Source organism: Daphnia pulex, chromosome 4 (assembly GCF_021134715.1).
Source record: "Daphnia pulex isolate KAP4 chromosome 4, ASM2113471v1".
Classification (NCBI taxonomy): domain Eukaryota; kingdom Metazoa; phylum Arthropoda; class Branchiopoda; order Diplostraca; family Daphniidae; genus Daphnia; species Daphnia pulex.
This window is the reverse complement of record NC_060020.1, coordinates 5,975,329-5,992,013: the sequence shown is the minus strand read 5'-3', so window position 1 is coordinate 5,992,013 and position 16,685 is coordinate 5,975,329. Positions and strand designations below refer to the sequence as shown.

Sequence of the window (16,685 nt, the reverse complement as noted above, 5' to 3'; positions counted from 1 at the left end):
CAATGTTTGGTAATTTCGCAATGTCATAGTGAACCCCCCATAAGGAACGGAGAAACAGAAACAAAGTCCTTTACCTTCACTAATCAATTCCACAAGACAAATTTTTATTTCTCTTCGCTTCTTAAAAAACACAACAAAATAATTCGTGGTACCAAGGGGTCGGCGGGTCGGTCGCTATTCGACAGAAATACCAAAAACGAAGAGAACGTTCACTCCAACTAAATTTTCTTTACCCGTTCTCTCTCTTCTTACCTGTGCTGCGCTGAATAATGCATATAAATAAATATCTATACTATACACTGCGATGTTAGATACCATATATATATATAAATTATTATTATTATTCGTCTATGTATACCGTGATGTGTGGTTCTCTCTGTATGGCACCATAAATCCACATTGTAAAAAAGGAAAAGAAAATGCCCACCGCAACTTTGCGATGAAGTTATTTAGCCTTTTACCTTCAAACATTTTTTTTTGTCTCGAGTATTTTTCTATAATTAAATTTCATTGTCTTTTTGAACATTCAATTAATGCTGTGCTGAGCTAGCTAGCTAGCTAGCATGCTCAATATTGTTTTTAAGGGTTTAAAGTCATAAAAAAAAGTTGTTGCCACTTCGTGTGTGTGTGTGTGTGCCTGGCGAGGTCAGAAGCATACGACGATAGGCTTCCATGAATTTATATATATAATACCAGACTGCTAAATACTTAATCCTAATCCTCTTGCATGCGGGTTACATAATTATATGTATAACTGTTGTAATAATAATATGTTTCAAAAATGTTTTTTTCCTTTTTTAACCAGTTACAGTTTTTGTTTCTAAATTAACAGTAGCTCGCTTGTATAGTTACTATGTAAGAAGGCGATGAGAGCGGTAAACTGTAATTGGCTTGCCACCTGGCCTGTGTATGGTAACTACCTACTTTTTTTGTTAGATTTCTATCGGTCATGTATCAAACGAATTTGATTGATTGTCCCTTTTGCCTTAGATTTCATTTTTCTTTTTCTTTCTTTCCGTTTGAAGCAGCAGCTACCTTATAATTACGTTTTTTGAGCAGATGCGTCTATTAGCCGAATTGAATGCCATTTCCCAATTTAAATTTCGATTCGCTCACGAGGTTGCCGTTGATGCGTTTGCGCAAATTTTTTGATTGTGAAACAATGCGCATGAAATGTCGATCAGAATTCCTCGCATAATTTAATACAAATCAGCCATGTCCTTAAAAATTGTCTAAAGTCTTAACAAAACTGCGCGATGGACAGTTTTCTTCGGTATTATATCCAACTGCTATATTCATGATTGATGACGATTAGTCGGCAACTGATCGGAAAACAGATAGTTTAACGTCAGATCCCCCCGAAAAATTTGTATGCAGAATACCACGTGAAAAAACAAACAAAAACGAAAAAAAAAAAACTTATTTAATAATTATCTCACGGATTTGAAACGACAAACAAAGAACAAACAAACAAACAATTCAGAAAAGGACTGACTGTGCTCTGCTGCAGCTGATGGGAAAGAGTTACCAGTTTCGATGTTCCAAAAGAGAGAAAAAAAGAAAAAGAAATACTCTGCTCTGTTCGGTATTTCCAAACAACAACTAGTTTTCATTATTTTGCTTCTGAAGTTTCTTCAAGTGTGACGGACAGGATTTCTCCATTTCTAGACCGGAACGTGACACACAAAGAAATGAATAGATCAAGCAAAGCTATCTTTTAACGATTCATAGAAGGAGCAGAGCTTGCATGCTATTCTTTTTTTCTCTTTTTTTCTATTTGCAATGGCAACAAGTAGAGATACAATAAAAGTCGCAGCTGCGAAATTTTTATCTGAATCCGATTTGGTTTTTATTGTTGGTCGGGAAAAATGGTGATGCCCGCCTAGGCCTATTACAGTGTAAACCGACATTGCGATGAACGTTGAAATGAGACGGCAAAGTTTTCTTTTAAAAAAGATGAGTTGGTTTTCATATAATCGGTTTTTAGCATCGACTTTCTAGACTTATTGGTTTTTAATTAGCTGCTTGTATTACCTTGCTTATACTTACCGATACACAAGAGGCTTGATGACCAAGATAGGCATCGCTGTCTTCACGATGCCGCCCAGCAGCTACTCTTATCCCCTTTTAAGCTTATCAGCACTCACCACTTATCAGCGCGTCCAACGTTCGACGAGTAACCAGTAGTAGTCCTCTCTAATCATGTTCGCTTCCTATAGTGACTAGAAAAAAGGAGGCCCACACTTGACATTGTTTTACTAATCAATTGTTAATAAGGCGAGTCACGAAAGAAAATACCGTAGTTGGTTGAATTTTACATCACCGGACGTGGCAGCTACCGGCCCTATATTTTCAACGCGCAATCCTAGATTTTTAAATATTATTAAATAATATAATGACTGTTAACTGCCCACTGACTCAACAGCTTTTTCCAAGAAATTCAATTTTTCGGTAATATCTCTTGAAATATTTGTTTTGTTTCACGGAATTTCTACTTTTTTATTCCGGCTGTGTGGAAATGGAAGCGCAAGATTTTTGCCTGTACGGTGATTCATGTGTTTAGTTGCGAAACATCTTTCTAGGTAGGACAGGTATGAGCGATCCTTTTGGTATAGCGTAGGTGGAGCTGACCGAGAGCTTAGACAAAGGAAAGCGGATGAGATCCAGCCGGAAGATTGGTATGGTCTATAATCCGTTTAAGTATTTAAACAGTCTAACATCTTTTAAAGTTAAAAATGGAAGGTGGTCGGAGCGATCCGCATTACAAAAACTCAGACAAGATGAAGAACCGATCGTATGTCTATAGGCTGATTGGAAAAAAGAAGTAGATTCGTCCGACCACCGATGCCTAGAATAGATAGCAAAACCAAAGTGGATTTGTTGCACATTGTTTTACAGAGAAATATACTAAGAAAAAATCAGAAAGCCAAAAAAGAAACCCAGAAGAAGAAGAAAAAGCCGGCAGAATCCCCGTCGTTCGGTTCCAGCTGGATTGGACGCCATTCCAAAAATGGGTTTTCTCCCTCTTCTTCTTCTTCTTCTTCTTCTGGAAGGAAAAAAAAAGAGAACAGCAGAATAAGAAAGATGAAGATGGAGAAGGAATCAAGAAGCGGGTCGAGACGAAAGCCAGAAAATGCTGGATATCCTGCGGTTTCAACGACTTTCTAGGATGGTTGGAGGAACCTTGACTGTATAGTATAAGAGCCCAGCAGAGAGTCACACAGCATGTGGCAAAGATGGTGGAGGGGAGCGGGCCTGCAGGAGGCTTATCCCCGCCGGCAACATCGTCTAGGTGAGCCGCCTAGCAATGCAAGCCAACAACCATCCACTTCTTCTTCTTCTTCTGCTTTTTTTATTTTATCCCTTCACCAACAAGAAAGAAATGACCCCTGTCCCATTTCCTTCTCCCTCTACCTCTCTCTCTCTCTCCCTCTTCTTCTTTGATTCTTCCAGAGAGCCAGAGAGGAAAAAGCACGAGTCGGAGCTGTACCTATAATGGTGCTACCTTCGTCCCATTCAAATTTCAATGAAATGTTGCCATCCAACCCAAAAAGTTTCCCACATCCAAAAAGTCACAATGCATCTCTAGGAAATGTCTCTCTTCTTTTCTTTTCTCTCCTCTACCAAAATTCCAACTTGCAACAAAACGAGCCTTTTAACGACATTTCTACTGAGCCTAGCTTATATGTATAGTAATACCTTTTTTTTAATATTCTTACAATTTCAATTGCTTGATTAGAATAGACTCGAAAATATTAAAAACTCGCACATCCGTGCGCATCTATTTAAAAATAAAACTTGCCTTTTTTTTTTGAAATTTTATTTCGTTCCCACCCGAAAGGTGAAAGGACGGAAAAAATGTTGCAGACGTTAGTTTCCATGATGCAATCCACTCCGACACACACACACAAAAAATAAAGTGACATTTACCAATCGATCATGTAAACATTTTTCTGTCTGTTAAGCAAAGCCGGTTTCACGAGAGAGAGAGAGAGAGCCGGATGATAGTCACACACCGACGCGCGGGCAACAGCTCATCGCTCGCAACACACACACACACACACATACATACATATACATACTTGACTAAATTGATTTTTTGAGTTATAACAAAGCTGGTGGTCTACATCCAAGAGGAATGCGCAGTTGAATTGGAAATAACTGCAATATTGCGTGAACTGGAAAAATAAGAAACACAACACGACGGGACTACTGCTGCTGCTCGCGTATAATTACAAGAATTTCTCTCGCCTTCATCGTCATCACACGACGACGGCAATATGAATATTATATAATAATCCCAATTGAACGCGCCGCTGCTGCCGAGAGATTGCCGGGTACATAGAATCAAGGCGATTGTTTAAAATGGAACAAGACAGGGGAATAGTCATTTCTTTATCACGGCGCGATGAGATAAATGTCCCATAAAAATTAGTCGTTAAAGTTTTGCGCGCAGCTTTAAATTTTCCTTTTCTTCCCAAAAGTGTCATTAAAAAGGTTATTCCTCGGGAATTTGGCTTGACGGCAAACATGAAATATCAGTTACGTGTGTTGCATCTTATCTGAAAAACGAATCGCATTTGACGGCCAATGTTATTGCATCAACTATCTTATTCACATAAAAAGAAGGTGTAACATCTTGTAGGTCTACGTGCACAAGTGCACAATTGCCAAGGACTTTTTTGTCTGGTTGTTGTTGGAGACCCCAACGGTTCGAACGTGACGCATTTGTAAAAATTTGCAGGTATTTAAAGTGTTAGGGGAAAGAAAAAAGACATGGAGGATCGTAGCCAGAGGGGCTTAATTCAGCTCTATACCTGAGAGAAATAGTCAACCGGAAAGGGGCAAAAACAACATGGAAGTCCGAAGAGAGATGGAAAAAAGCAGAATGAGATAAATAAAAAACAACAAACGTAAAACAAAAAAAGAGAAAAGAAAAACAAAAAACTGGATAGAGATACAAAATTGTTGTGGGAGGGAATGCGCGCGCGATTTGATCCGTGTTCGCGTGACTGGTAGTTTTTCAGCTTTCACCCATAATCAAAAGGAAGAAAATTATAAGGTGGCTAGGCTGCAACCGACACCTATGAATTATCACACGTACACACACAGCAGAACAGACACGGCAAGAGAGAGAGAGAGAGAGAGAAGAAACACAGGTCAAAAGTGGGATTCCGCAGTTCGTGTTATGTCCGTGTAGTAGTAGGTAGTAGTACAGCGCATGTAACAGAATACGTGATGGAGGGATGCTCGAGGCTGCCACTAATAATCCCCCTAATAACAGCATTTTGTTGGGAGCCCCGGCACTACAATTTAACAGTAGCCCACAAAGGTAAAGCTGGCACATGATTAGAAGCCGACAAATTGGCTGTAGTTTTAACCAAAAGACTCTGTTGTAAGCTGCCACCAGTCTCTATAACTAAAAAAGAACAATAATGTGTTGACTCATTGTTATAACGACGACTCATCTTTTTATAACAAGGGCTGGTCGTCGTCGTCGTCGTCGGTGGTTGGTTGTTGGTTGTTTTCCCTTTTCTTTTAACAACAGCAACCCAACGAGTTTGCAAGTATTTTCGTTACTTTTCTCGTGTGTTTGACAATCCCCCCCCCCATTTATGATAGGCGTTTTATTGGTTTTTTAAATGTTTCTTTTATTGTTGTGATTTTAACAAATCGTTGGATTTTTCTTTTTAAATCCCATAAACGACGAGTATAGCGCATATGGCCGATTTTTGGGTTGATTTAAAATTGTCTGATTTTGGAAATATATATAACATCACACATATTGCAAGTCATTACTGCATCACGACAAAAGTAGATTCATTCTCTTCTTGCAGCACAACTCACCGTTATAAATGCAGCTCGGAGATATTTTCGACTATTTTTTTATATTTACATTAGAATACCACCACCACCTCCTCTATAACACAACGATCGCCTTTGTTTCGATTGGTTTCAGGGCATAACGGAATTTCTTGTTTTTACTTTCCGATTCCCCGACCGACGACGAGAGGCAGCGCACATCGCGCAGATCTCAGCAGTGGGCCCCAGACAGCCAACAACAACAACAGGCAGGTATGATGAATCATATTGACTATCTTTTTACCTTTTTACCTTTTTTTATTTTTTTTTCCGGAAGGGTACATCATAAAAGCGTACCCATCTCTTTATTTTTTTTCTCTTCTTCCACGTTTACATATCAGTGCCAAGCACTTTGGAGAGGGTAAGGAGGCGGGGCTTTTCAAATGTTGACAACTAGACCCGAAAAGACCCAAGTCATTATAAGTTTAGCTTGAATGGGGGCTACTGTTTTTTTTCTCTCTTCCCTACGCTAGCTACGTGAGATAGGCGAGATGGTCAAAATGCCTTTCAATTACGGCCGCCAACCCGTTCGTGAACAAGTCGACCAAAAGCACACGCACAAATAAAACAAAAAAGAGGTCGGAAATTCATTTTTTGAAAAATAACAAAAATTCTCATTGAAATCTTTTTCGGAATACCGGCAACTGATTATATAAAAGGTAAGAGAGAAACAAAACAAGAAATAACCGAAAAGAAAAGAGAAAAAAAAGATGAAAAGGTATATATATAAATAAAAAGAATCCGAGAGGGGGCCCTCTGACTGCGCGCAGAGAGTTTCCAAAGGAACAAGACACGACCATCGTCTTCTTCTCTTCTCTTCAACAACACACAGCACTCCTAAAAGGCTCTCTCTCTCTCTCTTCTTCTATGAATGCTGCATAGTCGATGGCAACTCGTTTGTCAATGTCAGAGCAATCACCCCAAAAAATCAGCTAGAGTCATGCGAAAATGCGACTCGGGACGTCACGCGGGAAACAATCGACTTCATTCTTCTCATCGACATTTCCCAATGTGTGTGTGTGTGTGTGTGTGCCGGCTCTATATCTGCTGTGTGTGAGGCCTTTTTGGAGGAAAATAAATGCCCGTTGTGTTGAGCTAAAAAGAAAAAAAAAGGATTTCGAATCGTCGTTTCTTATTTTCCTGGGCTGTTAGTTTGCGATAGTCCAGGCTGCTGAGACTGCGCTACTTGAAATTCCAGATTACTACCTGTGCTGCTGCGGATGAGGTGTATCGTATTCTTGCCTGCGTTTCTAGCCTACGGCCGTTTACAGCTGGGTTGGACATTTGGACAGGCAGCCAACATTCATACATAAAAGTACGAGCAGAGAGAGAGATGAAAGTGGGGGGGGGGGGGAGAACGTGAATGACAGATATTCACGTCGAGTATCATAAGTCAATGACAGTCAACGGATTTGAGATAAGGTTGAATTGCCAAGGTTGGAAGATTCTCTCTGCTTTTTTTGATCCAACTGATATTCCAGCAGCAGCGCAGGCTTCTCGCTTTGTCTTAAGGGCCGCCTGGCCAGCACACAATGATGACTAAAAGAATGCCAGGAATTATCACTGTGTATAGTACAATTAAATTTAAATGATATTAGGGTGGAATGAAATACTCCATCTCCCGACCGAAATTGAATTTCCCATTTGACACATCTCTCAACAATTCCATGAGCTAAAACGGGAAAAAAAAGAAAAAGGAAATATATACACAACTAATCTTATATATATATTTCGAAATGATGTTTCAGTAGTCAAGGAGAGAGAGAGCTTGTTGCTCGGAGGGTGTACAATAGATGTAGCAGCGTAATGATCTTCTCAGCGGGATATTTGGCCTTGGCTACACGACCAGGACACAGCAGAAGAGCGCTACGCAGCAACGCTATCATTCCACCATTTCAAATACCAGAACGAACATATGGAAGAGCCAACATGAAACGAAAAGAAAGAAATGAAGGAAACGAAGAAAAGAAAAACCAGCTCGGTGATTGTTAATGATATGGAAAAGAACTTGAAAAATTCTATCATTCAACACGTATATAGAAAAAGACAAAAGTCGAGCGGGCGGCTTGTGTGTGTGTCTCATTTACCCGAGTTCGTCTAATGGCATGATAGTAGTGTAGTAGTCTAAGTCTTTTATATTTTTCTTCAAAAAGAAAAAAAAGCACCACCAAACGGGTTTACAATGAATCACACAACATGGGTATTATATTTCGCAACCGGAGTACAATTAGCATCTGTGTTCTTGTTATCGGCTTGTTCGGATGTGTAACGATTACCATAAACACGCCACTGCTGCCCGCCTACCCAGCAGTTGTTGCTGGTTTATTCGAACGGCCTTTTCCCCCCTTCGACTTTAAAAGAAGAAGAAGAAGCCTCCGGGCATTTTTTCTTTCTCTCTCTGCATATATCTTCTCTGTCAAGGAACAACTCGGCCATCTTGATTATTCTTCTTCTTCTTCATCCTCTCCCACTTTTCCTCCTCTTTATTTCTTTCTTTTACTTTATTCTTACTCTTTCTCGTTCTTTTCTTAACATATTTTTCTTCCAACCCTTCTTCTTCTTCTCTGTCGTCCTAAAAAAACAGAAAAATAACAACATACACAACATTAGACAGGCTATACATGTATGTGTTTACCATTTAATAAAAGTTAAAAAAGGTAGTCGTAATTACATGTTGGGAATCAATGATAGGTGCGGTTCAAGAAAAAACCTTAAACTGCCGCAACGGCAGCACTTTTTCAATCAATTCCATGACTTTGTTGTTTAGTCTTTAAAAAACTTTGCATCGCACCCGACGAGGAAGCCGAATATTTAACGATTTAAAAAAAAAAGAAACTTGAAAAAAAAAGCCAGCCTAGCAGCTTTTATCGCATTTTATTGCTTCTTAAAGAGAGGGGAAATTGCAGCTGGTGATCAGCAGTTAAGCACTTAAAAAGAGTTAAGACGGTTAAATCAGCAGCAGTGACTTATCAGTATGGTCCACCAACCAAGTCAATAACGCACACAGTCCCCAACCACGGAGCTACTGATGAGATGGCCGGAACGGCCGGAATTGGTTTTTTCGATTGACGATGACTGATTTATTCGATTAATGTGTTGTGTATGCCGTGGCTCCAATTAAACATTTTTTATTTCAGTTGTAAAGAAATACAAAGGTTTTTCTTATGCCCTGAGCCGCTAACAATCCTCCAGCCTATGCAATGCTTATCAATTTGAATACAATGGCCTCGGTAATATGAAAGAACAATCGACAGTCATTGGAGATTTGTTCCAACTTGGAAAACATAAAACGACGGCGGATTCTTGACTTTTTGTGTTTTGATGCTACACTTGGCCATCTATTATCGTCCAATAGTACTAAAGGCAACTGCCACTAGAATGCGCACGTTCCGCCAGTTACAATCGATGTTCTTTCTTCTTTCAATCTTTCATGCTCAACCATGGCTTAAGATGCCAAAGATGGCCACGACCGCCACGTAAATGTTAACTCTGCCATAGACATTGAGTCTGATTCACCCAACTTTGCATTAGAAGTATACAAACCATATCGGTTTTGATTATGGCGAGCATTTAGCAAATAGGTCCGTTCACGCAGTTTTCTTTGTTTCTCGATTGTACTGTGTTATCGGGGGCATTCCTCCTACACGTTGTTGAAGCGAAGCAGTCAAGTCAAGAAAACGTGCGTGTCAAAATGTCAACCCAGGATTATCCCATCACATTTGTGTAAAGTTATGTTTCACCTGCTTTCGATATTCAAGTTCTTTATGCTGATAAAGTGATAGAACAATAGTTTTTCCTGTCTTTTTATAGGGACAACAGCTCAAATTAAAGTCAAGTAAGTAAAAGTCTAAGCCTCTTAAGTACAGTGTGACTGGGATTGATGAAGTAAACTCAAACATTGTCTTTCCAGAAACAGTGTAGCCTATCATCTGGAAATAGGAATAGCATGAATTGCAATCTCCAGTCGACACATAAGTCAATATGTGTTAAAGTTCCACATCTTTCAACAAAATCATCTGTAGCCAATCCGAGAACATGAGCAACAAATTTTTTGAGTAAGATTTTTGAAACTCTTGATATTGTGTATTCTTGAATTATAAGAATTGCCATTATTGTGGTGTACATTTATGTTGACAGACAATTAATTGGTTTTGTAGAGTCCCTATCAAGGAGTTGTACCAAATCAAAAAACGAAAGAGATGAAAGATAAAGGATTGTAAAGGATATGCATCTTTACACCATAGGTTTAAAGCAGGAGGTAAGAAGAAATATTTTTATTTCATTTTGAATCAATTTCCAATGATTGTTTATTCTTTATAACAGATTCAGAAAGAAATGGTGGCGAATTTTGTATATACGGCCGACGATGGAGTTGACGCTAGCTGTTTGCAACTCGCCTTTTGCGACGTTTTGGTGGCAGGAGAAGCGGATTAAGAGCTGGATCCTGGCGAATCGTCATTGATACTCTAAGCTCTAAGAGGTTAATTTGCAGTCAATTTTTGTGAAGAGTTTTAAACTATTTAAAGTTGTTGGTAATAGATGTCTCTGAGGGATCTCAGTATGTTCAATAAATCCCTAGCAATATCCGCAGCAACGTCAACCTGCAAAAGGCAAGGACAGTCACACTCGAAGGTCACGGAGAAAAACGTGTCATGCAGCGGTGTAGAGGTTGGGTGAGGACGGACGTTTTGCATTATTATCAAGCAGGTACAATAACCGCAAGCTTTAGAGGAGAGGGTGAGCAAAAAAATCGTACAAAAGGAGAGAGAAAACGCGAAGGAAAATCAGTCGAGTGAGCATCTCCGACACGGCAACAACTGCAGCCCACTCACCATCTGCCTTCTTCACCGCAACCATGGGTAAATATTCTGTCTTTACATGGGAGTTTTCTATTAATGCCGATTATTTTCTGTTGGTTAATTTGCAAGTTTTTATTGAATATTTATGTTTGAATTTGTTTACTGTGTAGTTAACTACGGCGTCGCTGTTGGGTGTTGTATCGTTTAAGGCTGGATCGACCTCTGGTGTACTGATGTTTCCTGGGTATGTCGGATGCCAAACCACAACGCCGCCGCCTTACTACGCAACAACAACATACGCAACAACCGGTTTCTACACCACCAAGGCTCAAGAGTGTTACACCACAATTCATGATGCCCCGAGCTGCAACACCGAATCCCGAAGTATAACTCTGCGTGTCGATGTCTACGCTGTGAGTCACTACGCCCTGAAGTATTACTCTGCCCCGAGTTACTACACCACCAAGGGGACGGAGACACTTGACTACGCATGCTGCCCCATCTTACCACATCCGAGGCTTCTAAGTATTACTCTGTTCTTATCTACTTATTGAACCTATTTTCAAGTACTAATCTGTTCCCAGCTGCTACACCGAGGCTCCCGCTGATTACTCCACCAAAACGGTTGAATACTACACCGAAGTGGCTAAGTATTACTCTGCCCCGATCTACACAACCACAACTGAGGCGGCCAAGTATTACGCAGTCCCAACTTGCTACACAGAAGCTGCTCTTTCGTGCTACGTTGAACTGAAACACTACATTGGTGCTCCAGTCTACTACACCACGATCTACGCTAGACCTAGCTACAACACCACAGCCCCCAAGTACTACACCGAAAAAGCCGCCTATTACGCAACCACGTACGCTGCCTGGTATACTACATCGGGGATTTTAAGCATTCCCCTGCTCCAAACTACTACCAAACTTAAATGTATACGTATTATTACACCAGCAATTCTCCCGACTAAGTCACCACTACTTACGCTGCTCCGACCTATACACCGAAGTTATGAAGTATTTCTCTGGATGTGTAGAAAGATTGCTGAAATACAAGATTGATCGATAAATCACAAGTGCATGTCTCTATTTTCTCCTCAAGTATCTTTCCTCCTGCCGATAATTGGCTCAAATTAGATTGGTGCAATAAATGCTGATGAAAGATATCCACTTAGGGTAATACTTAGAATAATGATCAGTTTTGGAAATTTAATCTTTGCACCTCCACATTACAAATTTTTACATTCTAGCAGATGGAAAACGCCTTGTTAGTGGTCGCGTATCCAACCGGTCGACCTGCCGATGTTCTAACTTTAGATAAAAAACTGTGCGAGCACTATTGGAACGAATGGCTTAAACGCTTGGAAGCATTTAATGAGCTCAAGAAATCTGCCGAAAAACAGTGAATTTACTTGTGAAGAAGAATGAATGGGCTAGAAGGCAAATCATCCACCAGCTTTTTATCAAATCATTCTTACAACAAACTTGATTTCGAAAAAGGTAATTTAATGAATTGATAAGGCAGGAATTTCAAAGTCAACATATTGTGTATTCAATCCTCAAGTATACGAAATCGGCCAATCTGTATACAAGAAAAATCGTGTCACATTTTTTATACTTTTCTTATGCTGATCGAGCTAGAAAAATTTAGCAGAACATGTTACAAAAATTGCTCGCCGTGGCTATAAATTTCTTACGGTATTTTATGAAGAATATTAAATAATTGATCGATTATCGATTTAAGACAGGAACTTTGGCATCTTGGGTTGATTAAATAGTCTTAAACGGTGAGGACAGTGCACACTTGGCATGACGAAATGAACAGGCAAAAGATGGAAAATATTTACAATACAAGTGGATGATGAGGATTTTTGTACAACCTCAGAGTCGAGAATTTAGCAATCAGTCTTGAATTTCAGCAACCTCTCATCGGTTTCACCAATGGATCTGTTTATGGAACGGCGGCGAACGATCGAAATGAAACGAAAACGAAGATTTAATTAAGTCAATAATTAAATAATTTCACCAGTTAAAATGTCGTTAAATATCCTATATCAGTAATGATAAAAAGTTTTTACCTTTAATTTTCATTTGTCCTCTCTTCTTTGTAGTGCCTTACAGTGATTAACTTGATGAACTGGAGGAACCTGGTGTGATGATCCACCCATTTACCTTTTTGGTAGTAACCCATCCTCCGCTTGTTGACGGTACCAGATCGAATTTCATTTTTTTAAACTGCGATAGCGCAGAGTGGGGAGGATCACCACTCGGCGATGAGATCGACTCCGTAAAGGCCTCAAGCTTCTCTTTTAATGTTGCTTTTTCCGCTTCTGCCAAGCTGGATTGTTCCTTCAATTCCTTCTTCGCATTCTTAAGTTCAAGGCGGGAAGTGATAAGGAGTACACGACATTTTCTTAACTCTTCGTCGGCAAACTGATTTAGTTGTAGTTGAGCATTACGCTCCCTATGGAAATTAAACTTTGAAACAAAGTTTTGAATGTTGGCTTATATTATTCACTACCTGGTCATTTCTTCCAACTTCTTTTGAAGATCTTCAGAGTCCACTTTCTTCTTCAATTGATTCTTGGTTTTCTTAAGTTCAAGGCGGGAAGTGCTAAGAAGCTTTCGACATTTTCTTAACTCTTCGTCGGCAAACTGCTTGAGTTGTTTTTCAGTGTTAAGTTCCCTATGGAAATTAAACTTTGAAACAAAGCTTTAAATGTTAGCTTATATTATTCACTACCTTGACATTTCATCCAGTTTAAGTTGTAGGTCGGCAGGGTCCACTTCAACAGAATCCAAAAATACCCTTCGAAGTTCTCTAATTGAAGAGGCTTGACGACAGGTTGGACAATCTCTATGGGTACTGTACATTTAAGGAAAAAGATGTTAAGGATATCAACAAGAAAACTGTATTAAAGGTGTTACCCAAGCCATTGTTGAATGCATTTGTTGTGGAACAAGTGTCCACATCGTGGAGCCATGACAAAATCAGAGTCACAAAAGGGATCCCAACAGACAGCACACTGTACACGCATTGTATGGCTTTGAAAAGTAAACCAATAGCTTTTACAAATCTGAAAAGATAATTAATCATGAGTAAAAGAAATGAGTTTACCACTAATCAAGGAAATTATTCCAAATTCAATAACACATAAACAAAGTAGGATAACAGACTATGTAGTCTGAGATAAACACAAAATGTTTAGGTAGAAAAGTTTTTCTTTACTTCTCCTTCAATACCACTGAGATATAATCAGTAGCCTCACAAATTAGCAACAAAGGACGAAATCTGAAGTCATGGAACGAACTCTGAAGAGTGAAGACAGTCTGAGTCTCTGAGAACAAAACTCAGCTGTGAAAGCAGACTAGCAGAGCCAGAGGCAGAGCTTCTGCAACTGCAACTTGCGCTGCGAATAATTGAGTAGAGGCTTCTTTTTGCGTATGGGGGTAGTAGTACTTTTTTTTGTTCTTCTGCTTGAAGTCTTGAACAATAAAAACATTGGCGTAGTAGATTTGTCCTGAAACAGACTGATGAGTGAAACGACAAAATAAAGATAGATTGTGAAACCGTAGAAGATGAGTTTTTATTAAATTTGAGTCCGTGCAATGAATGTCGAAGAAGAAGAATCATATTCAAATTCTTTATGCTGATAAAAGTGCTAGAACAATAGTTTTTCCTGTCTTTTTATAGGGACATCAGCTCAAATTAAAGTCAAGTAAGTAAAATTCTAAGCCTCTTAAGTACAGTGTGACTGGGATTGATGAAGTAAACTCAAACATTGTCTTTCCAGAAACAGTGTAGCCTATCGCCTGGAAATAGGAATAGCATGAATTGCAATCTCCAGTCGACACATAAGTCAATATGTGTTAAAGTTCCACATCTTTCAACAAAATCATCTGTAGCCAATCCGAGAACATGAGCAACAAATTTGTTGAGTAAGATTTTTGAAACTCTTGATATTGTGTATTCTTGAATTATAAGAATTGCCATTATTGTGGTGTACATTTATGTTGACAGACAATTAATTGGTTTTGTAGAGTCCCTATCAAGGAGTTGTACCAAATCAAAATCTCACGAAAGAGATGAAAGATAAAGGATTGTAAAGGATATGCATCTTTACACCATAGGTTTAAAGCAGGAGGTAAGAAGAAATATTTTTATTTCATTTTGAATCAATTTCCAATGATTGTTTATTCTTTATAACAGATTCAGAAAGAAATGGTGGCGAATTTTGTATATACGGCCGACGATGGAGTTGACGCTAGCTGTTTGCAACTCGCCTTTTGCGACGTTTTGGTGGCAGGAGAAGCGGATTAAGAGCTGGATCCTGGCGAATCGTCATTGATACTCTAAGCTCTAAGAGGTTAATTTGCAGTCAATTTTTGTGAAGAGTTTTAAACTATTTAAAGTTGTTGGTAATAGATGTCCCTGAGGGATCTCAGTATGTTCAATAAATCCCTAGCAATATCCGCAGCAACGTCAACCTGCAGAAGGAAAGGACAGTCACACTCGAAGGTCACGGAGAAAAACGTGTCATGCAGCGGTGTAGAGGTTGGGTGAGGACGGACGTTTTGCATTATTATCAAGCAGGTACAATAACCGCAAGCTTTAGAGGAGAGGGTGAGCAAAAAAATCGTACAAAAGGAGAGAGAAAACGCGAAGGAAAATCAGTCGAGTGAGCATCTCCGACACGGCAACAACTGCAGCCCACTCACCATCTGCCTTCTTCACCGCAACCATGGGTAAATATTCTGTCTTTACATGGGAGTTTTCTATTAATGCCGATTATTTTCTGTTGGTTAATTTGCAAGTTTTTATTGAATATTTATGTTTGAATTTGTTTACTGTGTAGTTAACTACGGCGTCGCTGTTGGGTGTTGTATCGTTTAAGGCTGGATCGACCTCTGGTGTACTGATGTTTCCTGGGTATGTCGGATGCCAAACCACAACGCCGCCGCCTTACTACGCAACAACAACATACGCAACAACCGGTTTCTACACCACCAAGGCTCAAGAGTGTTACACCACAATTCATGATGCCCCGAGCTGCAACACCGAATCCCGAAGTATAACTCTGCGTGTCGATGTCTACGCTGTGAGTCACTACGCCCTGAAGTATTACTCTGCCCCGAGTTACTACACCACCAAGGGGACGGAGACACTTGACTACGCATGCTGCCCCATCTTACCACATCCGAGGCTTCTAAGTATTACTCTGTTCTTATCTACTTATTGAACCTATTTTCAAGTACTAATCTGTTCCCAGCTGCTACACCGAGGCTCCCGCTGATTACTCCACCAAAACGGTTGAATACTACACCGAAGTGGCTAAGTATTACTCTGCCCCGATCTACACAACCACAACTGAGGCGGCCAAGTATTACGCAGTCCCAACTTGCTACACAGAAGCTGCTCTTTCGTGCTACGTTGAACTGAAACACTACATTGGTGCTCCAGTCTACTACACCACGATCTACGCTAGACCTAGCTACAACACCACAGCCCCCAAGTACTACACCGAAAAAGCCGCCTATTACGCAACCACGTACGCTGCCTGGTATACTACATCGGGGATTTTAAGCATTCCCCTGCTCCAAACTACTACCAAACTTAAATGTATACGTATTATTACACCAGCAATTCTCCCGACTAAGTCACCACTACTTACGCTGCTCCGACCTATACACCGAAGTTATGAAGTATTTCTCTGGATGTGTAGAAAGATTGCTGAAATACAAGATTGATCGATAAATCACAAGTGCATGTCTCTATTTTCTCCTCAAGTATCTTTCCTCCTGCCGATAATTGGCTCAAATTAGATTGGTGCAATAAATGCTGATGAAAGATATCCACTTAGGGTAATACTTAGAATAATGATCAGTTTTGGAAATTTAATCTTTGCACCTCCACATTACAAATTTTTACATTCTAGCAGATGGAAAACGCCTTGTTAGTGGTCGCGTATCCAACCGGTCGACCTGCCGATGTTCTAACTTTAGATAAAAAACTGTGCGAGCACT

General features: G+C 39.7%; 1 protein-coding gene and 2 long non-coding RNA genes across 8 annotated transcripts; 1 reads left to right on the top strand and 2 right to left on the bottom strand.

Moving 5' to 3' along the window:
- Positions 1 to 7,575: 7,575 nt before the first annotated feature.
- LOC124192772 lies at positions 7,576 to 9,247 on the bottom strand. Its single transcript, XR_006873842.1, has 2 exons — positions 8,534 to 9,247; positions 7,576 to 8,434 (listed from the first exon to the last, which is right to left on the bottom strand). It is a non-coding gene; the product is annotated as an uncharacterized LOC124192772 (long non-coding RNA).
- A 52-nt stretch (positions 9,248 to 9,299) lies between these two features.
- On the top strand, positions 9,300 to 16,417 carry LOC124192771. Of its 5 annotated transcripts, none has more exons than XR_006873840.1 (8): positions 9,300 to 9,585; positions 9,673 to 9,697; positions 14,456 to 14,600; positions 14,703 to 14,806; positions 14,872 to 15,028; positions 15,088 to 15,407; positions 15,518 to 15,872; positions 15,932 to 16,410. It is a non-coding gene; the product is annotated as an uncharacterized LOC124192771 (long non-coding RNA). The 5 variants fall into 5 exon arrangements; XR_006873839.1 differs by lacking the exon at positions 14,456 to 14,600 and adding an exon at positions 9,773 to 9,917; XR_006873841.1 differs by lacking the exon at positions 14,456 to 14,600 and adding an exon at positions 9,773 to 9,917 and having other exon boundaries at positions 9,300 to 9,697; positions 15,557 to 15,872; positions 15,932 to 16,417.
- Positions 12,190 to 14,040, bottom strand: LOC124192768 (E3 ubiquitin-protein ligase TRAIP-like). Of its 2 annotated transcripts, none has more exons than XM_046586248.1 (6): positions 13,891 to 14,040; positions 13,590 to 13,738; positions 13,405 to 13,527; positions 13,183 to 13,347; positions 12,740 to 13,125; positions 12,190 to 12,608 (listed from the first exon to the last, which is right to left on the bottom strand). In XM_046586248.1, the coding sequence occupies exons 2-5, from the start codon at positions 13,697 to 13,699 to the stop codon at positions 12,786 to 12,788; spliced, it is 738 nt and encodes a 245-aa protein (XP_046442204.1). In that variant the 5' UTR covers positions 13,700 to 13,738; positions 13,891 to 14,040; the 3' UTR covers positions 12,190 to 12,608; positions 12,740 to 12,785. The 2 variants fall into 2 exon arrangements, with proteins under 2 accessions (XP_046442204.1, XP_046442205.1); XM_046586249.1 differs by having other exon boundaries at positions 13,590 to 13,706; positions 13,780 to 13,897.
- Positions 16,418 to 16,685: the final 268 nt, after the last annotated feature.

Bases quoted from the DNA above. Each gene is read 5' to 3' on its own strand.
- LOC124192768 (XM_046586248.1), bottom strand. From the start codon at position 13,699: ATGCGTGTACAGTGTGCTGTCTGTTGGGATCCCTTTTGTGACTCTGAT. The intron at 13,348-13,404 runs GTAGTGAATAAT...TAATTTCCATAG, and splicing joins AAACTGGATGAAATGTCAAG to GGAACTTAACACTGAAAAAC. The intron at 13,126-13,182 runs GTAGTGAATAAT...TAATTTCCATAG, and splicing joins AAGTTGGAAGAAATGACCAG to GGAGCGTAATGCTCAACTAC.